This window comes from Crinia signifera, chromosome 4 (genome assembly GCF_055691185.1).
Source record: "Crinia signifera chromosome 4, ASM5569118v1, whole genome shotgun sequence".
NCBI lineage: Eukaryota > Metazoa > Chordata > Amphibia > Anura > Myobatrachidae > Crinia > Crinia signifera.
In genome coordinates, this window is record NC_139220.1 from 332,422,063 (window position 1) to 332,446,862 (window position 24,800).

The following is a 24,800-nucleotide window of genomic DNA, read 5'->3' on the forward strand; positions in this document are numbered from 1 at the left end:
AACTAATTTGGATACATTCCTCTAACACTTTAGCAAGTCTTCAAAATATTGATATGTTTGTTGAGAATGGTTTGAATTTCCTGCCATTCTAGACAGAATGTACCAATAAAGTGTACGGTGCCCGTGGTATCCTTTGTTTTGTTAATGTTTGGAGTGAGTAGTTGTCTTAAACCTTGTTCCCTTTTTCCTCCCTTCCCCTTGCTTCCACCACAATGTGGCTGTCTTTGCCCTCTATTCTACAATTATTTATTGGTTTAAGGTTTATTACCGTACCCTCCCCCACCTGCCTAGTTTACAGCTTATACAATATAAGTAGTTATCCTGGTAACCATTATGTTTTTATATATTAATTTTCTTACAGGACATATAAGGAGCAGGATTCAAATTAAGAGGACGTGGAAAGGGAAATTGTTCTCCGATCAATCCAACTAAATACATCATATCTCCTTACACCTCAGGAGGAGGAACAAACACTATTTTATTTTCTGGATAGAAGAAACCTTCAGCAACTAATTTGTTTCTCACCTCATACATGATGAGTCTCACAGGAGAGAAACCACATGTGTGCTCTAAATGTGACAAAGGCTTTACATATAAATCACAGCTTCTCAGACATCAGAGGAGTCACACAGGAGAGAAACCACATGTGTGCTCTGAGTGTGACAAAGGCTTTACATGTAAATCACAGCTTCTCATACATCAGAGGAGTCACACCGGAGAGAATCTACATGTGTGCTCTGAGTGTGACAAAGGCTTTACATGTAAATCACAGCTTCTCAGACATCAGAGGAGTCACACAGGAGAGAAGCCATATAAATGTTCTGAATGCAGCAAATGTTTTTCCCGGAAGTCACATCTTGTCCGACATCAGAGGAGTCACACAGGAGAGAAGCCATATAAATGTTCTGAATGCAGCAAATGTTTTCCCCAGAAGTCACAGCTTGTCCTACATCAGAGGAGTCACACAGGAGAGAAGCCATATAAATGTTCTGAATGCAGCAAATGTTTTTCCCAGAAGTCACATCTTGTCCAACATCAGAGGAGTCACACAGGAGAGAAGCCATATAAATGTTCTGAATGCAGCAAATGTTTTTCCCAGAAGTCACATCTTGTCCTACATCAGAGGAGTCACACAGGAGAGAAGCCATATAAATGTTCTGAATGCAGCAAATGTTTTTCTCAGAAGTCACTTCTTGTCCAACATCAGAGGAGTCACATAGGAGAGAAACCATATAATTGTTCTGAATGCAGCAAATGTTTTTCCCAGAAGTCACATCTTGTCCAACATCAGAGGAGTCACACAGGAGAGAAGCCATATAAATGTTCTGAATGCAGCAAATGTTTTTCTCAGAAGTCAGATCTTGTCCTACATCAGAGGAGTCACACAGGAGAGAAGCCATATACATGTTCTGAATGCAGCAAATGTTTTTCTCAGAAGTCACATCTTGTCCTACATCAGAGAAGTCACACAGGAGAGAAGCCATATACATGTTCTGAATGCAGCAAATGTTTTTCTCAGAAGTCACATCTTGTCCTACATCAGAGGAGTCACACAGGAGAGAAGCCATATACATGTTGAGTATCCCTTATCCAAAATGCTCGGGACCAGGAGAATTTTGGATAACGGATTATTCTGTATTTCGGAATATTTTAATATTTCAATGATGTATTTTGAAGTATCTTGCATTTTGCTGTATAAACACATAATATAAACACAAATATATTTTATTACCACATAAAATACACACAAATATATTTTATTTGTTAAAAAAACAAGGTTTCAAAACGTGAAACAAAATGTGTGTACTATCTCAGCACTGAATTTGAATGCCAAGCAATCATTGTCTTGCACATATATAGTGCCAGTTACATATCATGTCCCCAGTGATGCTGTTACAAATGTCCCCAGTGAGTTTTTAGCAAAAAAAAAATTTTTTTTCACTTTCTGGAATGTCTGGTTTTCGGAATAATTCGGATAACGGATATTCGGATACGGGATACTCGACCTGTAAATGTTCTGCATGCAGCAAATGTTTTTCCCAGGAGTCGCATCTTGTCCGACATCAGAGGAGTCACACAGGAGAGAAGCCATATAAATGTTCTGAATGCAGCAAATGTTTTTCCCAGAAGTCACAGCTTGTTATACATCAGAGGAGTCACACAGGAGAGAAACCATATAAATGTTCTGAATGCAGCAAATGGTTTTCTCTGAAGTCACATCTTGTCCTACATCAGAGGTGTCACACAGGAGAGAAGCCATATAAATGTTCTGAATGCAGCAAATGTTTTTCCCAGAAGTCACAGCTTGTCCTACATCAGAGGAATCACACAGGAGAGAAGCCATATTAATGTTCTGCATGCAGCAAATGTTTTTCCCAGAAGTCACAACGGTACTTCTTTACTTTCACGGCGCCAGCATGGCGCCGCGCGTACTTCCGGATTACGCTCGCCACTAATTAAGTTAAATAAACGGAGTTAACGCCATGCCAACATGGATAGTTCATACCCCCACTATCCATGTTGGCATGGAGTTGATTTTAATTAGCGTGGCGAGCGTAGCGAGCCACCGAGCCCGCAGCGTGGGCGAGCGAAGCGAGCCCCGCAAGGGGACTCTGACGCGCGGCGCCATGCTGGCGCCGTGAAAGTAAAGAAGTACCGTCACAGCTTGTCCAACATCAGAGGAGTCACACAGGAGAGAAGCCATATAAATGTTTTGAATGTAGCAAATATTTTTCTTCTGCTCTGTTTCACTCACTGTATGTACAATGCCGCGCTTTGCCTCTCTCCCTGTGTACGTGCACTGCTGGGCTTTGCCTTCCTCCGTATGTATGTACACTTCTCGGCTTTGCCTCCCTCCCTGTGTACATACACTGCTGTGGTCTGCCTCTTTCCCTGTATGTACACTGCGTGGCTCTGCCTCCTTCCCTCTACCAACACTGCTAACTCCCTCTGCCTAACTCCCTGTATGTACACTGCTGTGCTCTGCCTTCTTCCCTGTACGTACACTGCTGGGCTCGGCCTCACTCCCTGTACATACACTGCTGGGCTCTGCCTCCCTCCCTTTATATGTACATTGCTGTGCCCTGCCTCCCTCCCTGTGTATGTACATTGCCGGGCTCTGGGCCTTATTTTGGTTCATTCTTTCTGACAAAATCCTTCTTAGATGGGCAAAACCATGTGCACTGCAGGTGGGGCAGGTGTTACTTGTGCAGAGAAAATTAGATTTGGGTGGGGTTTTACTTTAAAGTGATCTATATTGCAGTGTAAAAATAAAGCAGTCAGTATTTTCCCTGCACAGAAACAAAATTACTCACCCAAATCTAATTCTCTCTGCACATGTTAAATCTGCCCCCCCTGCAGTGCACATGGTTTTGCCCATCTAAGAAGGATTTTGTCAGAAAGAATGAACCAAAATAAGGCCCTCTGTCTCCCTCCCTGTTTACATACACTGCTGGGATCTTCCTCCATCCCTCTATACATACACTGCTGGGCTCTGCCTCCCTCCCTGTACATATACTGCGGGGCTCTGTCTACCCCCCTGTACACACACTGCTGGGCTCTGCCTTCCTCCCTGTACATATACTGCTGGGCTCTGTCTACCCCCCTGTACGCACACTGCTGGGATCTGCCTTTCTCCCTGTGTACATACACTGCCGGGCTCTGCCTCCCTCTCTGTGTACATACACTGCTCGGCTCTGCCTCCCTCTCTGTGTACATACACTGCTGGGCTCGGCCTCCCTCCCTGTACATACACTGCTGGGCTCGGCCTCCCTCCCTTTATATGTACATTGCTGGGCCCTGCCTCCCTCCCTGTGTATGTACATTGCCGGGCTCTGTCTCCCTCCCTGTTTACATACACTGCTGGGATCTGCCTCCATCCCTCTATACATACACTGCTGGGCTCTGCCTCCCTCCCTGTACATATACTTCTGGGCTCTGTCTACCCCCCTGTACGCACACTGCTGGGCTCTGCCTCCCTCCCTGTGTACATACACTGCTGGGCTCTGCCTTTCTCCCTGTATACATACACTGCTGGGCTCTGCCTCCCTCCCTGTGTACATACACTGCTGGGCTCTGCCTCCCTCCCTGTGTACATACACTGCTGGTCTCTGCCTCCCTCCGTGTATACATATACTGCTGGGCTCTGCCTCCCTCTCTGTGTACATACACTGCTGGGCTCTGCCTCCCTCCCTGTGTACATACACTGCTGGGCTCTGCCTCCCTCCGTGTATACATATACTGCTGGGCTCTGCCTCCCTCTCTGTGTACATACACTGCTGAGCTCTGCCTCCCTCCCTGTGTACATACACTTCTTGGCTCTGCCTCCCTCCCTGTGTACATACACTGCTGGGCTCTGCCTCCCTCTCTGTGTACATACACTGCTGGGCTCTGCCTCCCTCTCTGTGTACATACACTGCTGGGCTCTGCCTCCGTCCCTGTGTACATACACTGCTGGGCTCTGCCTCCCTCTCTGTGTATGTTTACTGCTGGACTCTGCCTCCCTCTCTGTGTACATACACTGCTGGGCTCTGCCTCCCTCCCTGTGTATGTTTACTGCTGGGCTCCGAAGCAGTGATTACAGATAAAAAATATATTGCAGTGGGATTGCCTTTGGGGAACCCCAGCCCCCCCAAAAAAGCAGCTGCACCCTCTATAGTTACACCACTGATTATAGGAACCCTGTATGCGGCCGTGTACCACCCTACAGGTCTCCTCTGGTCTCTCTCCTTTCCCTCATGCCTCCATATTGCTGCCTTACCTCATGCACTCTGAATACTATGTACTACCTGTATCACATAGTAACCAATCAGTATTACATGTGTTAGTTGATGACACTAGACTGCTAAGAGTGGATTTCTAGTTGCTATGGGTTACAGCACCTCCTTGCATCTCACATGTTATTAACCAGTTTCTTTTGGGGTGGAGTTGGATTGGCACAGGTAAGGTTTTAATGTTAATTTGAAATGTAAACCAACATGTGTGCCGTTGCTCGGTAATAAATTAAACGGCAAGGGCTAACGGTTGGTGGTGCTCCCAAATGGAGTTCAAATGTTGAACTGAAAAGGAAAGTCAGAGGTGACTTGAAGGGAACCCGACAAGGTTTTTTGGGGCACGCTTGTAAGTAATGATATATGTTTGATATGGTGTCTAATATTTAAAACATAACTTTCTCTACCGTCCAATGGGATACTGGGCTTCACTACTATGGGGATTGAGACCTCCGCAGGAGAGACAGGCACATAAAAAAACTTTCAGTGTGGGTGCACTGGCTCCTCCCCTCAATCTCCCTCCACTAGTCAGTTTTGAAAAATGTGCCTCAGGAGAGGCAGTGCTTCTGGATGCTCCAGAGTTTTTTCCACATTTATTTTCAAGTTTGTTATTTTGGGGCGCTGTAGTGACCACACAGCTGTCCTGCTTCGTGGGTGTCAGGGGAAGGGTCAGTCCCCGACCTCTTCAGGTGCAGAGCTGACCCTGCTACAGGACAATCCAGTCCTGCGTGGGACTTGTCACCGCACAGCATTGCGCTGTAGCGAGCAAGTCCCCTAGCCGCCGCACACCCCTGACAGGTCTGAAGACATCGGTGGTGAGTACAGGCTGGGGGTCCCACAAGGGGTCCCCGCAGCCATTTCTGGTGCGGCAAGACGACGGCTAGTAATGGCGGCTCTCCAGCAGGGACCGCGTGAACACCGCGTCTGATAACTGGCATAGGGGTGCTGCCGCTGGACCACCAGGGACACCCCTCAGGGTAATAATGTATGTTATATATATTTTACACCTTTATTAATGTCAGTATAATTCTTTGTAAGCGCCAGCTCCGTGTAAGGGGGCGGGGCTTCACTCAGAGCGGGACCAAGCTCTGCTGGGCGCGCGCTGTCACTTCCTGCTTCTTCACACGCTGCCAGACTCCATTACAGGGCTCCTCACTGGCGTGGTGGATCCGGGTACTTGCAGCACGGCAGAGACAGCAGGTTTTTTTTTTTTTTTTTTTTATAGCGATTTAGCGCTGCTGCGCTATCTAGCTTAGTCAGACACTGTGTTGTTTATATCACTGTGTTTAGCGTTACCAGCTCACCCAGATCTGTGAGTTCAGGTTAAGGGTGCACTTGGCTCCCCAATTGCTCTGTTTTTTCCCCACTGTTTAGTTACAGACACAGCATAAAGCAAGCACATAGTCTGTTTTCACTCAGAGGAAACACATCCAGCAGTGTGTGCACGTGTGTGACTGCGTGGGGGTTGTGTTTGTTACTACAGACATTGTAGTATTATCTCATCATGGTGAAAAAAGTTCACTTGTATGGTGTGTAGCACCAAGTTTGTGCCCAAGTCACAGTCCCAGGTTACTTGTGAGGCTTGTATGTCACCACAGCCCAGTAGTGCTGACACCCAGATCAGTGGGGTTCCCCCACAGCTTGCGGGGCAATCGCAGGCAGACGAGCAGGAGCCTGTGTGGGCCTCCAACATAAAGACCTTGTTGGATTCTGTGGCTTCACAGCTTTCCACTAACACTCAGCAAACGCAGAGGGTTCAGAGGGAATTATCCATGTTATCTGCTAGGGTGGATATTCTTCATACCCAAAATGTACCTCCCCCGCCCGCACAGCCTCAAAAGAGGCAAGCTACTGCTATGGATCCTGACACAGATGAGGACGATGAGGACATATTGGAGGAGGGTGAGGAGCAGGGTCTGCAGGAACCAGCTCCTGAGACGGCAGTACATGGTCCCGAGCCCCTTATCAGGGCCATTAGGGATGTTTTAGATCTCCCTGTAGAGGCATCCACAGAAGGAGACCCTTTCTTCATGACCCAGAAGAAACAGCCAGTGTACTTCCCTGAGCAGGCAGAGTTAGAAACTGCTTTCAGGGCTGCATGGCAAAACCCTGATAAGAGGTTTACTCTTTCAAAAAGGTTCACAAATGCTTATCCTTTTGAACCTTTGGGCAGAAAGAAATGGGAGGAGCCACCAGTAGTGGACTCCTCTGTTTCCCGCCTCTCTAAGAAGGTGTTGTTACCAGTCCCAGGGGTATCCACCCTTAAGGACGGAAGGCTGGAAGCTACCCTCAAGTCCATATATACGGCTAGTGGAGCATCCCAGCGTCCAGTTTTAGCCAGCTGCTGGATGGCCAAGGCTATTCATACCTGGTCAACCCAGATTCAGGAAGGCTTGTTGGGTGACATGACTGTGGCCCAGATAGGGGACAGCCTGCGTCACATTCAGGACACCGCAAAAATACTGTGCGAGGCACAGAAGGAATTGGGCGCAATCAACGCGCGCAATTCAGCCATGGCGGTGTCAGCCAGACGGGCCTTGTGGCTGCGGCAGTGGTCTGCAGATGTAGACTCAAAGAAGAGTGTGGAGGGTATTCCCTTTACAGGAGAATGGCTGTTTGGCAGTGAATTAGACGGTTGGATTTCCAAAGCCACGGCAGGAAAATCTACCTTTCTTCCATCAGCCCCCACGGTTGCAAAGCGTACCTTCACAGGTGCTTCCCAGCAGTCCTTTCGTGGGAACAGGTTTCGCCCCAAGGCTAGGGGCGCCTCCAATGCCAGCAGGGGCACGAGAGGCAAGTTTAGGAAGCCTAACACCTCCAACACCCAGGACCGTCCAAATGCCGCGACTTCCTCTAAGCCTGCAGCATGACGGGGTTTTCCCGCCACGAGACTCTCTCGCGGTGGGAGCGCGATTGTTGCATTTCAGCCATGTGTGGGACGCCTCGGGTCTGGATACCTGGGCCAGAGGTCTCATTTCTCTAGGTTACAAGCTGGAATTCGACAAACCCCCTCCCAGACGATACTTCAGGTCGGCACTTCCAGCATCCCAGGAGGATCAGGTGCTCCTTCAGGGGGCCATTACCAGGCTGCTTCAGTCTCAGGTAATTGTACCGGTGCCAGTCACGGAGCAGGGCCAGGGATATTATTCCAACTTATTCCTGGTACCGAAGCCAGACGGCTCAGTAAGACCCATCCTGAATCTAAAGTCACTGAACCCCTTCCTGCGCGTGTTCAAGTTCAGGATGGAGTCCTTGCGCTCTGTGATCGCCAGCCTAGAAAGAGGGGAGTTCCTGGCCTCTATAGACGTCAAAGACGCCTATCTACACATTCCTATCTGGCCCCCACACCAAATCTATCTCAGGTTTGCCTTGGGGAACAACCATTACCAATTCCGGGCATTACCTTTCGGCCTGTCGACAGCCCCGCGGGTTTTCACAAAGGTAATGGCGGAAATGATGTCACTACTCAGGCTCCGAAGGGTGAATGTAGTGCCATACCTGGACGACCTGCTAATAAAAGCAGGGTCGGCGGAGGCTTTAAGCAGTGCTCTCAATCTGTCCATACAGGTGCTAAGAGACCACGGGTGGATCCTAAACATGCCCAAATCATCGCTGGTTCCAACCCAGAGGATGGTTTTCTTGGGCATGATCCTGGATACATCAGAACAAAAAGTTTTTCTGCCGATGGAAAAAGTCACTGCAATACAACAGCTGGTCAGGGAGGTCCTGCAGTCACCTCTGGTACAGATCCATCTTTGCCTCCGGCTTCTAGGCAAGATGGTGGCTTCATTCGAAGCAATACAATTTGGCCGCTTCCATTCCAGGACCTTTCAATTGGATATTCTGACAAAATGGTCCGGCTCCCCCATGCAGATGCGCAGAAGGATTGGCCTTGCAACAAGAACCAGGATCTCGCTACAGTGGTGGCTAGATTCATCCAATTTGTTGGCAGGCAGACGGTTTCAGATCCAGGACTGGATTCTGGTAACCACGGACGCCAGCCTGAGGGGCTGGGGAGCTGTGACACAGGGAGTCCGCCTACAGGGTCGATGGTCTCCACTGGAGTCAGGCCTTCATATCAACAAGCTGGAGTTGAGGGCGGTCTACTATGCCCTGTTACAGGCAGCTCCATTGTTACAGGGAAAGGCGATCCAGGTCCAGTCGGACAATGCCACCACTGTGGCCTATATAAATCGGCAGGGTGGTACCAAGAGCATGCCTTGCATGAGAGAAGCGTCAAAAATTCTGTCCTGGGCGGAACAGAATGTCCAGGCCCTGTCTGCCATTTTTATCCCGGGGGTCGACAATTGGGAGGCAGACTTCCTGAGTCGTCACGATCTTCACCCGGGAGAGTGGGGCCTTCACACTCAAGTGTTCAATGCCATAGTGGATCTGTGGGGGCTCCCTCAGATCGACCTGATGGCTTCACGATTGAACCACAAGGTAGCAATGTACTGTGCACGGACCAGAGACCCAGGGGCGATAGCCGTGGACGCTCTCACCTGGACCTGGGATTTCCAATTGGTGTACCTCTTCCCACCTCTCCCATTGTTGGCTCGGGTGCTAAAGCGGCTCCGGCATCAGGGGACGGAGGCCATACTGGTGGCACCAGACTGGCCAAGAAGGGCCTGGTACGGGGACATTCAGGCCATGCTAGTGGAAGACCCGTGGCGTCTGCCCCTAAGAGAAGACCTGCTCCTCCAGGGCCCGTTCGTCTTCCAGGACTTACATCGGCTACGTTTAACGGCCTGGAGGTTGAGCGGCAGATCTTAGTCCACAAGGGTCTCCACCCCTCTGTCGTCACTACAATGATAAAAGCCAGGAAGCCGGTGACGGCTGCTCATTATCATGTAATATGGCGCAGATATATTGCCTGGTGTGAGAAGAATGACTTGCCTCCGGCCAGTTTTCGATTAAACAGTCTGCTACGTTTCCTTCAGGCTGGCCTGGATAAGGGACTCAGATTGGGTTCCTTAAAGGTCCAAATCTCCGCACTATCTGTGTTTTTTCAGAAAAAGATTGCGGCCTTGCCGGAAGTGCAAACCTTCTTACAGGGGGTGCTCAGGATTCAGCCCCCCTTTGTGCCTCCCACTGCACCATGGGATTTGGAAGTAGTTCTTACTTTCTTAAAATCAGCCCGTTTTGTTCCACTGGAAGAGTCTGAGCTGCGACACCTCACTTGGAAGACTGTTGTTCTGCTGGCGCTAGCTTCGGCCAGGAGGGTGTCCGAGCTCGGGGCCTTGTCTTGTCGGAGCCCTTACCTTGTGTTCCACAACGATAGGGCGGAACTCAGGACTAGACCACAATTCCTTCCAAAGGTGGTGTCAGGGTTCCACCTAAACCAACCTATTGTGGTTCCTTCTAGCGCGACACACCCAGATATACCAGATACCTTGGATGTAGTCCTCACCCTTAAGGGGTATGTCAAGCGCACAGCTAGGATCCGTAAGACGGACAGCCTGTTTGTGCTTTATGATGCGCAGAAGAAGGGTTTACCTGCTTCAAAGCGTACCATTGCCAGGTGGATAAGATGTACTATCCAACAGGCTTATGCATCAGCTGGTTTGTCGCTTCCTTTTTCAGTAAAGGCTCATTCAACCAGGTCTGTAGGTACCTCTTGGGCGGCTGCTCGAGGGGTGTCGGCAATGCAGCTATGCAGGGCCGCAACTTGGTCAGGGCAACACACATTTGTGAAGTTCTACAAGTTTGACACCCTGGCCAGGGAGGATTCCCAGTTCGGGAATGCGGTTCTACAGCAGAATCCGCACGTTCCCACCCGTTCTGGTAGCTTTGGGACCTCCCCATAGTAGTGAAGCCCAGTATCCCATTGGACGGTAGAGAAAATAGGATTTTGGGTACCTACCGGTAAATCCTTTTCTCGTAGTCCATATGGGATACTGGGAGCCCGCCTCAGTGCGGCTTTTTCTGCTGTCAGATCTACTTTATGGTTAGGCTTATGCCTTGTTTTCTATAGAATAAATATGTCTATAGATTGTTCTAGTTACAGGTGTCCTCTTAAGTTGTTAGGATTCACCTCTCTTATATGTTTTTTGTTCGTTTGGGTGTGCTGGATGAATCTCACTACAATACATTATCACATACTCCTCACATGCTCTCCTTCGGCACAGTTTTTGCATTAACTGACTAGTGGAGGGAGATTGAGGGGAGGAGCCAGTGCACCCACACTGAAAGTTTTTTTATGTGCCTGTCTCTCCTGCGGAGGTCTCAATCCCCATAGTAGTGAAGCCCAGTATCCCATATGGACTACGAGAAAAGGATTTACCGGTAGGTACCCAAAATCCTATTTTTAATTATCGAAACACTTAAAAAACAGGTTTAGCATAAGAGGGGTTGTACATTTACTGAGGAAATTCAGTTTGTTGGATTAATTCTTCCTCCTCCAAGCAATAAATCAAAGTAATGCTGACTAGGTCAGGTATTTAATTAGATAAGCTTAGCGAAAATTGGTCACACATATAGCTATTTCTTATTCTGACAGTTATAACAAAAAATGATGTCTGTTTATCATCTAGGATTGAAATAGCAATTCAGATGGCGCAGGACACACCACCCCTCAGTAGTCAATTAAAATTGTCTGTAATATCAGACGAGAAGACAGGGGTTTAGAATCACAAATTGACAGGAGAAAATCAGGATAGAAGTAAAGAGGTGTGAATGGAGCGTCACTCTCACAGCTGTTGTCTTCTGCTGTTGCGGTGAATTACGGCACCGACTATTCCCTGTTAGTTCCCCAGACAGGTACTTGGTCGGCCCTTCACTGCTTAGCTTCTGGGTTCGGATGGTACCAGGCGATTCAGTGAGGTATGGCCGTATGTTTGAAGTGCGAGAGCCCTGCTGGTGGAAAGTGGGCTCAAGCGTGCTTCTGCTGTTGGTCCTGCAGTAATAGGATCCTCCCTGTTACCATCGAGGCCTTGCAGGGTGAATAATTAGCAGGAGGGCCAATGAGAGAGTCACTAGGGTGAGATATAGGGTAGTAAGAAAGAGGGGGGATCTTGTGTCTGAGCCCAACTTCTGCTGTCCCCAATCTTACGATGTATAGGATTGGGGATGAGAGAGACGGGGTGAGGCGATCCTCCCTGGAGTGGAAACCACGAGAATTAAGATGAGAGTAAAGAGGTGAATGTACCCTCAGTCCAGGAACTGGGCTAGTGTTCCAGGTGTCAGAATAGGGTTTGTCTGATCACCCAGTTCACCCAGGGGTTTGTTTAGTACTGTTTAGTGAGTAAAGGAAACAGTGACAAATCCTGACATTTAGCCAACTTGGCAGATTTTTGTCGCTGTAGTATTGCAAAGTAACACTTCTTGCGGTTAGACACGGTTAATGGCGTCTTACAGTCAATAGACAAAAAAACCCCGAAAAAACAGAAAACAAAGTAGTTTGATAGCCACAACAATGATTTTTGGGTATACTGTGTACTGAATGGATCCTGACTGATTAACAGTTAGTGGATTAAAGTGGATGTGGACTTAGTCTACAGGTCAAAGTATATGCGAGGTATACTGGACAGCAGGCATAATCTGTCTATTTACAAGGCAGGTTGGTAAGTTGGGTCTGACAGATCCTGACCCTTTGCCAAATCTGCAGATCCTAGTGTGTATATGGCACAAATTGTATGACAGAATCCTATAAGTCCTCTAAGTACATGAAGTAATTTTGTACAATCAGGAAATCCTGTGAAAGTAAAATTATTTAGATCCTGGTGTGTATACAGCACAAATTATATGACAAAATCACATATAAGTCTTCTAAGCACATACAGTAATATTGTGCAATCAGGCGATCCTGTGAAGGTAAAGTTGTTTGCATGTACATATGCACATCCTGTGCTTGGAGCAGTGTAAAGAGGCTCTGGTGAGTGTGCACTGCAGTTCAATATACCGAGCAATCTACAGTGAGAGATCACCTAAAGTTTTCCCAGGCATAACACATATCATTAGCTGATGTGTAAAAGTGGTCCTGTAGCGTTATGCTACTACGCAAGCGCGTCTGTCCTATACACAGAGCTGCGCTAAGTGAAGCGGCTCTGGAGTGTGGGTGCTGCCGATTAAATTGTTTGCAGGCGCAGCCTGCTTTTACCTTGCTGCCCAGATGCAGCGAAGAAGGCGGGAGGTAGTCGGACGCCGGAGCCGGGTGTCCGTAGAGAGCACGGTCAAGGGTGTCCTGAGGGGGGTGTGTCCTGCGAGTCAGAGGACACGTGTTTCGCAGAGAAGCTTGTTCACTGACGCGTGGAGGACAAGGGGGGGATTCCCCTCTTATGACGGAAATGACAGCCAACCCGGAGAGGCACTGCTGATTGACATAGGAAGCAGCCAATCAGAATGGCCTGTGACGCACCTCTCAGCTGTCAAGAATAGCTGGAGTGTGAGTCCCGTGAACAAAGATGAGAAGCGTCAGATCGTTCTGACGTTAGTGTGTTTGATTGGTTTGATCCATCACACATGTAGCCAGGGAGGTGATGCCGCAAATAAACGGCATAATAGAATATAATATATTATAATATATAACGTATAACGCTTGGTAGATACGCGCCCATAATGTAATGATTAATCTTGCAATAGAATGTAGATAAAACGATCTACCAGGCAGGCTTATCAATATTGTGGTTATTCACAAAACAGCATGTGATAGTGGAGGCTTAAACACATTGCCTATTCAGGTGACAGTGACGTTTTTTGAATGGTGCAGCTGCAGGGTTAGCAAAAATTATATACATATAAATATATATATATCTAAAACAAGGAAAATAGAAGAGGGCGCTTCATGGTGCATTAAAAGAGTTTAATAGGATCCAACAATAAAAGCTTCTGATCCACAGTAAAAGCAATCGCTCGTACCACAATAATGAGCGCTGTGGGCTGGTTACCACAAGGCATATATCATGAACCACAAGGGCAATAACAGCTCACTGATCACCGGCAGGCAGGTGGAGGCTCCTGGACACTAGGCTTCTCATACGCTGGGTTGCGCTGGACGGATAGGAGGACCACGGAGACACCGACACGGCTTGGAGCGGCGAAACAGCAAGGACGGGCAGAGAGTCACAGGCCACGCCCTGACGCGTTTCGTCACTGGGACTTCGTCAGAGGGCGTGGCTACTGTGACGTCCGGCTCGGAATTTAAGCAAGACTCCTACCAATGAGATTGCTCTCATCACGGAGTGATGCAATGCTGGTTGTGGCCAGCCTAATTAATTTAGCGAAGCTAATTAAAAACATACATATAAAACAATATTTTTATACTGCACAGAATATCAATAAATTGGACATTCAGCGACCAGCTGGATATACACAAATATTTAAAAAACATTTTTTACAAATCAGCACAATCGCTGATCGAAAAAAATCGACACATGTCGATTAACATACAAACATAAGACGCAGACAAGGCTGCAAGCAATATTTCATAATAATACATAAAACATACTTAAAAAGAGCATAAATAATTCCATTATGAAGGTTAATAATAACCTAAGAAAAAAAGATAAGAAAAAAAGAGGAAAAAAAAAAAGAGAAAAAGAGTTAATACACCAGGATTGTTACAATTTATCTGATGAAAGGCGTAACTTCATAGCCCTCATTTAATCCTACTGGCACTAAAGTTCCCAGCTTCAGAATCCAATAGGTTTCCCTTTTGATGAGGTATTTATCAATGTCGCCTCCTCTATTACCCTGTTTAATTTGTTCTATACCTTTAAACGAAAGGCTAGAGGGATCACAATTATGGAATTCTTTAAAGTGCCTAGGTATACTATGATTCATTACCCCATGCTTAATATTACGTACATGCTCAAGGATACGAATCTTAAGGCATCTTTTTGTCTTGCCGACATATCTAAAACCACATCCACATTTGCTGCATGAAGAAGCCGTCGTAGGCGAAACACGTGTCCAGCCGCCCCCCACGTCACTAAGAGAACCAGCAGCGGGATTACCACTGACCAGCGCTCACAAACTCAACTCTCACCAGCAACGCCTCTGCCGGGACTCCACAGCCTGCACTTGCGGCTTGCTCACCCGGAAGACCTCGCCACTGACACCCGCATTGCCGGAGGAGTGTCAGCGTCACCTCCTACATGATACGCCATCCACCTGCCGGAGCACAAGCAGGTTAAGGTACGGGAGCAGACTGCGGACTCTCAGAGTGTCCCAGTCTTGCTCCGTCAGATCAACTATTACAGTACCCGTTATCATCTGCCAATAGCTTTCACGTATTTGCCACACACGGGTCTGGCTATATTGTATCCATTTGTATACTAGCACTATAGTATCCTCCAGCCTTTAACCTGCATCAAGCTTATTGCCACAGGATACTTAATTTCGGTGTGTGGTTAATTAACTGACTGGGAGCTGTATACTTTAAACCACCACAGCTAACTGGCTCTAAATAACAGTAAATCTTACTGGCACCCGGCAACATAGGAGAATCTATTTTCAGAATGATGGTACAATATATTGTATAACACTGCTGTATTTTCAATTAGAATTTGTGTTATAATCATTTACCTCTCTACAAGCATCATTTGGTATAAACCCTCACCCACAACATAATCTTGTGGATACAATCCGGATGTACCAGGGATTACAGTGACTTTAGAGATCTATCTTTTTACCAATTAATTGCAGTATTACAGGTTTTGTGAGCATAGCTGTGACAGCAATAATCTCGGATACGCAAGCGGTTGACTGAGGCCATTGGGGGTGACTAAGGTCCCCATACAGTATACCACCATACCTCGCTGGCCTGCCCAACACCCTTCCGAACTTGGAAGCCAAGCAGTGAAGGGCCTGGACAGTATTCAGGTGGGTGACCCCTGGAGAAGTCCAGGTGTGGTATCTTTTTGTGTGGGGTCCCGGTGTCACCAAACCAGTGGTTTCAGAGCCGCCTACTGCTTGTGTTCCTTATAAATTAGCCAATTTAGGCCCATTATTGTATACTATATACCTGTTCTTGACGTGGGGCAGCTAATCCCCCCCACAAAAAACAACAATTTCCCTGGGGATTCAACTCATTTTTGCAGCCTACGGTCACTCGGGCTCATGTACCTGAGATGACTACATGCACTGAATGATATACAAAGGTGTGATTGTAACCTATTTTTCATTGGATATACTATACTTAGATATATCTCATACAATCACACAACAAAACCCAAGCAAATCAACATAATATTTGTCAACGCGCCTATTATCTTAAGAGTTTATAATAAAAGCTAAGTTTTAACTTAATTTCATAATACATCAAATTGTTTTTCATTACAAGAGTGCGCCCACAAAGCGTTTACTGTCTTTTGCCTTGCACCCCTGCAAGGTCAAAAAATCCCCCATTTTCAGTTTAGTTACTGAACGCTGGGCGCACCACCAGCACCAGAATCACAAGCATCAGCCCAAGTGGTTTATCACGCTGGTACAAGATTATTTCTAACTAATCCAATTTAAGCTGTCGCGGGTCCATCCCCCCTGTCTTTATACCCTATATCTCACCCTAGTGACTCTCTCATTGGCCCTCCTGCTAATTATTCACCCTGCAAGGCCTCGATGGTAACAGGGAGGATCCTATTACTGCAGGACCAACAGCAGAAGCACGCTTGAGCCCACTTTCCACCAGCAGGGCTCTCGCACTTCAAACATACGGCCATACCTCACTGAATCGCCTGGTACCATCCGAACCCAGAAGCTAAGCAGTGAAGGGCCGACCAAGTACCTGTCTGGGGAACTAACAGGGAATAGTCGGTGCCGTAATTCACCGCAACAGCAGAAGACAACAGCTGTGAGAGTGACGCTCCATTCACACCTCTTTACTTCTATCCTGATTTTCTCCTGTCAATTTGTGATTCTAAACCCCTGTCTTCTCGTCTGATATTACAGACAATTTTAATTGACTACTGAGGGGTGGTGTGTCCTGCGCCATCTGAATTGCTATTTCAATCCTAGATGATAAACAGACATCATTTTTTGTTATAACTGTCAGAATAAGAAATAGCTATATGTGTGACCAATTTTCGCTAAGCTTATCTAATTAAATACCTGACCTAGTCAGCATTACTTTGATTTATTGCTTGGAGGAGGAAGAATTAATCCAACAAACTGAATTTCCTCAGTAAATGTACAACCCCTCTTATGCTAAACCTGTTTTTTAAGTGTTTCGATAATTAAAAGTTATGTTTTAAATATTAGACACCATATCAAACATATATCATTACTTACAAGCGTGCCCCAAAAAACCTTGTCGGGTTCCCTTCAAGTCACCTCTGACTTTCCTTTTCATGTTATTAACCAGGTCTGATGGAGAGCACATTGTGTAATAGGACGATACTAACATCCTCCATAATAATTAGCAGCCCAGTAACAGTATACACGTTACTATGACACAGTATATAGTGATATAACCAGCATGTAGACTGAAGGACGATGATCTAACAATATCTGTAATAACTATGTATATTACTAGTAGCTGTCCCCAGAACAGGGGAATAAAAGCTGATCTGGATAAATGGGATTCTGTTACCGATTGTATAACTATAGACTTTGTTTCTCTATAATACTTTGTACATTCTTCTACATCTTACAGATAGTTAGGTGGTCCTGTAATGATGACCATCTGGTAACCTATAATAACACCCTAAATAAACTAATGATCCTTCAGCAAATGGATTATTGATGTCTTTATTACTGGTGCTGACATATAACCACAGCGTCTACCTGCCAATCGGGGATTGCTCAGTACAGGGAGAGATGCATTATATTCCCTGCTTGCTGTGGTCCTTTCTTGTCTGCTGTCCTCCAGATGGAACACTCAGACTAGATCAGTTGCTGTGACACATAACAGCTTGGCCGTCTTATGTCCCTGGGCCTGATTCAGAGATGATCGGTTTCACGGACCCACTGGTCACTGTTCCAGATACATCAGTCTGAGAATCACCAGCCGTGACCGGGGTTCACTTTGGACACACGGTTCCTCTATATACGGTCACTGCCACCAAAGCAAGTTTGGAAAGAGCGCTTGCATACGCCCAGATACACAATACAATATATAAAAGGCTTGTAGAGAAAACCCGCCCTCAGCGTGAATCCTAAGAACACAAAGTCAGAACTGGAAATATGAATTATTATTCCATGAATACTTCAGAGCTTAGTTATAAAGATGGTTACGAAGATGATTACAAAGATTGTAAAAGTACACACAGTGTCATACAATTTCTAGGAAATAAACTGGAAAAGATCCAGAAATTCTAATACACTTACTCAGACACTCAGGTATTTCTGTCTGTGGGAGACCTTCACAGAGTTGGAGGTATGGTCATTCCCAGCATATAGCCAAAGTCCCCAAAAATGAACACAAGCTATAGGGAGAGCAAAGTAATAATACCTGCAGATTCCGCCCCCCACCTTTGGGATTTTGACCATTTCCCTGCTGGACACTAATGACTGTCCCTAAATAATTGATCTACATGAAAGGATGAGTCCATTGCTTTTAAGTGACTTGTACAAACTCCTTACACAGTGGAATGCAACAGACAGGAAGCCAAGTCTGATATAAGATCTGCATTGAAGGGGGAGAACATCTCTGCCCTCTCTCTGGACAATAGTAATCAAACCCCCAATCGGGTTTATGAGGGGTCTCAGATCCTTATCAGACAGCCTAACTTCAGAGACATTAACAGAACAGTACAGATTTGTTCTGTATTCCCTCAGAGTGACAATCTCCTAGTCTCCCTGGGGTTATGTCCACAATGCTTACAATCTGCAGAGGGAAATGACAGGCAGCCTCCTTAGCCCTCTTTGGGTCACATTAATTCGCAAGCAGAACACAAGAAAACATTTATAATACACAGTAATAGGAAACAAGTTTTTGCGATCTGATCCTGTAATTAGGGCCGGTGTCAGGCACCGGAGCGCCCCAGGCGAGTCCGGGTGGGGGCGCCCGGTTCCCGGGGGTGGGGGGTACCTGTTGCGCTGTCTGGGGAGCGGGCAGGGGGGTCCATGCTGGCGTCTGACAGGAGCCTGCAGTGGTGTCCTTGCCATGCGGGTACCTGTGTATAAACACTGTGTACACTGTGTATAAAGCTGGTGGCGGTGTACACTGTGTATAAAGCTGGCGGGGGCGAGGGGTCCCTGCAGTGAATAAGAAATAACTAGCGCTCTGTGGCTTCACCTGAAGCGCTTCTGTTTTGAAAACAATGGCCGCACGCTGATTGACTGAATCTCAGCCAATCAGCGCGTGGCCAGTGTTTTCAAACCCGGCCACCGCATAGCCCGTCGGATAGTGCTATTTATTTCTTATTCACTGCAGGGACCCCCCACCGCCGCCAGCTTTATACACAGCGCCACAGGTACCCGCGCGGCAAGGACCCCCCTGCCCGCTCCCCAGACGGCGCAGCAGGTACCCCCTTTGAACGAGGGGCAAACTGCCACCCTCCAGTGGCCGGCGTCCTAGGCAAATGACCTGCCTAGTGGTGGCGCCGGCCCTGCCTGTAATGAATCATTAAGAAATGGGTTTGTAATCAGTGCACTGAATCTTGTTCGGCTAGCAGCTGCACTTTAAGGGTGACTAATCCTTTGCTTGTACATAAATAATTGGGTTTTTATAGTGCTGCGCTCTGCCTAAGTATTAAGGTGTGTGCGTGGTCAGAATAACAGTACGTTATTGAACTTGAAAAAAACACACTTTACTGATAAATCAAGGTGCAAATTGACATATACATGCAAGATTTAAAGATAAAATATAAATGAAAGTCAATTCATACACACATTGTCTGCAAGTATAAGTGAATAATAATTTAAATAAGCAACAGTTGCCGATATGTGCACAAACTCCCAAGGAGTCAGATTGGTGGTCTGTCCTGGTTGGGCAGTGTGTACGCTCTTGCGGAGCTGTTGTTTTAAAAAGTAAATTTCACGTCAGAGATGAGACACAACCTTAAGTTGTTAATAGCAACGGGGGAAGGTGAGTTGCAGATGGTAATTGGCAGTCTCGGAATGGTACTGAGCGCGGCGTCCCGCTAACTCAGATGTACTTTGTCAGATCTTCAGGTACCCCTTTAGATGTTAAGAGTGTGTTGGTTTTCGGAGGAGCTGTGGATGGTGCATGTAGGTAAGCCAGGTGGGCTAGTGCACCCACCGATGTTTGCTGTGCGTGTGTGGAGACACAACGCACAGCACCTCGGTCCTTTGGTGACTGCCTGTTTCAAGGATGTGGACCGCGCCGCCTGAGTCACCTTCGGTCACTCGTGCGCCGCGCACCGACCTCCTTGCCTGGGAGTCCTCCTGCCTCTCGTCACACTGGTCTACCTCCTACTTACCCGTCCTCACAGTAACTGCTTCCGGCTGTCTTAGCTTCCGCTCCGTCTCCGTTCTGTTTGCAGCTTGTCAGTTTGCTGCAGCACTGCGGGAAATTGCGGGATGGTTTGATGTTCTCCTCTCTGGTGTGGAACAGTCCAAATGTCTAATGGATATCACTCCAACGCGTTTCGGCCTTATTAGCCTTCTTCTAGGGAGATAGATGTATGTCCAAAGTTGTGGTTTTTATCTGTCCCTCCATTTAAACAAGCTGTCTGTCATTGGTTCATTTCCGTATGTTCTCATTGGTTAATTTCCATGCTTGTGCAAGATTGGTTAGGTCATATGTCAATCATGATTGACATGTTAAGGTGTGTTGCTAATCAGTTGATTAGTTACACAGTGTGTAGATTGCCATGACAGGCTGTCTTCACATTCTGGTGGCAAGTAAATGAAAACTTGTGCTTTGTATTCATCATCCTAACATTTTAAACATTTAGTCATAAAAAATTGGTTTTATAAGTACTGTTTTAATGAAAGTTGGACTATGTTCTAGTTATGCATTGCTGCAACACCTTAATCATTTCTTACCTACTATTGCTTTTACCTCATTATCTAGATTTAAGCCTCTGGGTTTCAAGGTTTTTAGTGTATACATCCACTTTAGTTCTAGCTTGTTAATTTTAAGTGTGAAGTCGCCCCCTCTCCAGTTTTGTTTCACTTCTTGAATGCCTATAAACCTCAAACTGCTAGGGTCCCCATTGTGGTGGTCACAGAAATGTTTTGAGAGATTATGTTCCTCATGTTTTTTCTTTATGTTGCGTACATGTTCTGCTATTCTGGTTTTGAGTGTCCTTGTTGTTCTGCCTACGTATTGTTTGTGGCACCCACATTCCATAAGATAGATTACCCCCTTACTGTTGCATGTTATCATGTTCTTGATTATAAATGACTCTTGTGTGATGGATGATTTGAATTCAGTAATAGGTTTTGTTGATTTTATTTGCTGGTTGGTACATCCTACACATGTCCCGCAGTGGAAGAAGCCTTTACTGGGTTGGCTAGTGCCTATTGTTGTCTGTGTTTTAGTCTTGGGGGGAATGTGGTTGGTGACAAGTTTACTCCTGATGTCTGGGGCTTTCCTGAATACCACTCTGGGTTGTTTAGGCAAAATGTCAGATAGTGTTTCGTCTTCCAATAGTAAGGGCCAGTGTTTCCTAAGGCTTTTTTGTAGTATTTTGGATTCCTTAGATTACTGTGTGATAAATAATGTCTCTTGGTATGTGTCTGATTTCTTTTTCTTTGTAGCTTAGAAGGTCCTTTCTGTCTAAAGTTTCTACTTCTTGTATCGCTAGCTGTAAGTCTTTCTCTTTGTAGTCTTTCTCTCTGAATTGGTCTGCCATTACTCTACTTTGTTCTATAAAGTCTTCATGTTTCGAGCAGTTACGTTTTACTCTTATGAATTGGCTCTTTGGTATTGATTGTAGCCAGCTCGGGTGGTGCCAGCTGCTTGACCTTATGAAACTATTAACATCAACTGATTTCCTAAATGTGTTGGTATGAATTTGGTTATTTTCTATAAAGATGTTCAGATCTAAAAATTGTACATTGGTCTTACTGTACTGCGTGGTGAAAACTAGATTGTTGTGATTGTTATTCATGGATGTCAGAAAATTTTGTAGTGATAATTCGTCCCCTCTCCAAATGAATATGACGTCATCTATGAATCTATTCCAGAGCACGAGATTCTCCCCCGGGCCGTCCGTACCCCATATGTGCTGGTCCTCCCACCAGCTCATAAAGAGGTTTGCGTACCCCGGGGCGAATCTCGTGCCCATAGCTGTGCCAGGGTGTCAACAGCATTGCATACCATTTAACAAAAGACCAAACAATCCCACAAGACCAAATTGAATTTATTTTGCACAGTATCAATTTCATTTTAAAACACAATTATGTTTGGTTCGAGAACAATTTCTACCTGCAGACAACTGGCACAGCTATCATATTCATTTGGAGAGGGGACGAATTATCACTACAAAATTTTCTGACATCCATGAATAACAATCACAACAATCTAGTTTTCACCACGCAGTACAGTAAGACCAATAAAAAAAAAAAAAGGGGTTGTTGTTCACTTGATAGAAGCGAACCAAAGAAAGAAAAAAGCTTTGTGGGCGCACTCTTATATAAGATAAGAGTGCGCCCACAAAGCTTTTTTCTTTCTTTGGTTCGCTTCTATCAAGTGAACAACAACCCCTTTTTCAGTTACAATACTGAATTTTGGGGCGCACCACCAATCAATGACTATTAGAATTTACTATGGATAGTCCTTCATATTGGTTCTACAATTAATACTTTAGCATAATTTTCAGTCTGTGCGGGTTCTACCACACCCCCCCTTACCATTACAAGTTACTGAGGTTTCTCTCAGCTCTTGAATCCAGCACGACCAGAGTATTTATACTACCAATATCGATCCTTGTCCTTTATCCAATCATCAACACCCAATTAAATGTCTACCTTCAGTTTGAAGAACGAATTACAACAAAAACGAAGAATTGACAATCTAGATAACATCTTCCCCACGACCGTAAGTGAGACAGTCCCGGATGTAAACTGGACTGAAGACTTAACAAAATTAAAATTCACTCTGCAACGCCAAACTAGAGTGAACTGGGACTTAACCAGTCTTGAAAACTATTGCCGACAAAAAATCACGCCAAGGGGACTTAGACCTAAGACCTTTCCAGCCTTTGAGCTATGCACTGATAACTTGAAAAAAGAGTGGGAAAACAGTCTTCTAAAATGTTCGCAAGAACTAATGGCCATTCTGATTCAACATGACCACCTAACTCTGGAAGCCATCACAAAAGAGATCGAAATCCTGGGCAAAAAATTGGAACCCTGGGAACAATCGGCAGCCTTCCAACAGCAATTTGAAAAAAACAAAAAAGAACTTGAGGATTACGAAAAAACCATTATTGAACGAAAGAAAAACAAGTTCTTCAGAGACCAAACCGACTTCCATACAGGCCGAGTCTTCCACTGGGGCAAAAGGAACAACCAACAAAGAACATACAGACATCCTCTATCAGCATCCGAAACTGATTTTTCAAGCACGGATGAGCAGAGCGACGACAGTTCATTTCAGGGAGACGAACCAACACTGAGACAACCTACCAACCCGAGCCAATTTCTCCAAACAACAGGCCAAACACCATCAGGGCATTTTTTAGAATTCGGTCGTGGAAACAGAGGCCCAAAAGAAAAACAAGACGGGCCAAAAAGAAGGGAAAGAAAAAGAAGGGACTTCTCAAGATGGGTACCACGACCACAGAACCGTTACCCATTGAGGGGAGTGGACGCAGTGAATCCGAGATATCCAAATTACAGATCATAAATCTCTCTAATCACATCCTTTCCGAAACCCAAATCAATGTACTACAAAAAGGCCTGACTTTCTGTCCAAATAGTCCCTTTGACCGCTTTCAATGGGAAACAAATTTGCAACTCTTCAGTAGGAAACTACTATTAACGAAATTCTTTTCCAGAAAGGAAGGATCAGCATCGGATAGTTCATGGTCAGCACAAGAACAAGAAGCCATCAGGGCATTGGAAGATTTGGAGGGAGAAATAGAAACAACAAGTAGACCCCTATGCAAAAAAAGATCCACTTTTTTTCCACCGATCAATATCTGCCCGGAGGTCAGAGTATTCACAAATATGGTCTCAAAGGACCTTGATGATTTACACAAAAAGAAAAAATACACCAGATATGGCAAAAATATCAGCAAGGACGAAAAACAGGCCATACTAGAGATCAAAAATTGGGATGACGTGATAATCAAAGCCTCAGATAAAGGGGGAAATATTGTATTGTGGCCAACCGATCTATACTTGACTGAGGTCAATCGCCAACTGGAAGACAAGACTTGTTATACTAAGACACTTTTTGACCCTACATCCAATTTCAAGACACAATATGAAAACATCATCAAGAGGGCCTTTGAAAATGGCATTATTACCAAAACAGAATATCAATTTCTGCAAACCCCCAACCCCCGGACAGCCACTTTTTATTTACTGCCGAAGGTCCATAAAAACCTCACTGCCCCCCCAGGTCGCCCAATAGTATCAGGCAATGGGGCCCTGATTGAAAAAGCCTGCATCTTTCTTGATACTCACTTGAGACAACATGTCACCTCCCTTCCATCATATACACAGGATACGGCAGATGTTTTAAGAAAACTACATGATGTACGCTTAGAGGAAACTGAGATCTTAGTAAGCCTTGACGTTGAAGCCCTGTACACATGCATTAGACACGATCTTGGCATTGCTGCAGTAAAATACTTCCTCCAGATGGAAGGTTTCGGTGACTTCCAGAATTTCCTTGTGGAATTAATGGAGTTTGTACTCCACAAAAATTACTTTACCTTCAACAACCGCTTCTACATCCAGGGGAGAGGCACGGCGATGAGGGCGGCTTGTGCGCCCACATACGCTAACCTCTTCCTTGGATGGTGGGAGCGGGAGTATGTCTTCCATGAGAACAACCACATGTACGAGAGCTCGATAACTTTGTGGATGCGTTATATCGATGATGTCCTCATGATTTGGAATGGTACAGAAGAAAGGCTACAGAAATTTATTGATCACCTTAACAATAATAACCTCAATCTCAGACTAACATCGGACCATAGCAGCACCACCATAACCTTCCTGGATCTGAGG

General features: G+C 45.8%; 1 protein-coding gene and 2 pseudogenes across 1 annotated transcript; 2 read left to right on the plus strand and 1 right to left on the minus strand.

Annotated features, from left to right (window-relative positions):
* The first annotated feature begins 428 nt into the window (after window positions 1-428).
* LOC146073490 (uncharacterized) lies at window positions 429-23,703 on the plus strand. Its single transcript, XM_083180669.1, has 4 exons — window positions 429-1,531; window positions 2,047-2,237; window positions 22,593-23,206; window positions 23,618-23,703. Exons 1-4 carry the CDS (start codon window positions 533-535, stop codon window positions 23,701-23,703), a joined length of 1,890 nt encoding a protein of 629 aa, XP_083036795.1. The 5' UTR covers window positions 429-532.
* On the minus strand, window positions 11,488-11,605 carry LOC146076104 (5S ribosomal RNA; annotated as a pseudogene).
* On the plus strand, window positions 16,415-16,532 carry LOC146076105 (5S ribosomal RNA; annotated as a pseudogene).
* Window positions 23,704-24,800: the final 1,097 nt, after the last annotated feature.

What these genes read in the sequence shown, in the direction of transcription:
- LOC146073490 (XM_083180669.1), top strand. Translation starts at nt 533, where the DNA reads ATGATGAGTCTCACAGGAGAGAAACCACATGTGTGCTCTAAATGTGAC. An exon ending in TTTCTCAGAAGTCACATCTT is followed by an intron (nt 1,532 to 2,046) that starts GTCCTACATCAG and finishes TTTTCCCAGGAG; the next exon opens with TCGCATCTTGTCCGACATCA. An exon ending in CATCTTGTCCTACATCAGAG is followed by an intron (nt 2,238 to 22,592) that starts GTGTCACACAGG and finishes GTCTACCTTCAG; the next exon opens with TTTGAAGAACGAATTACAAC.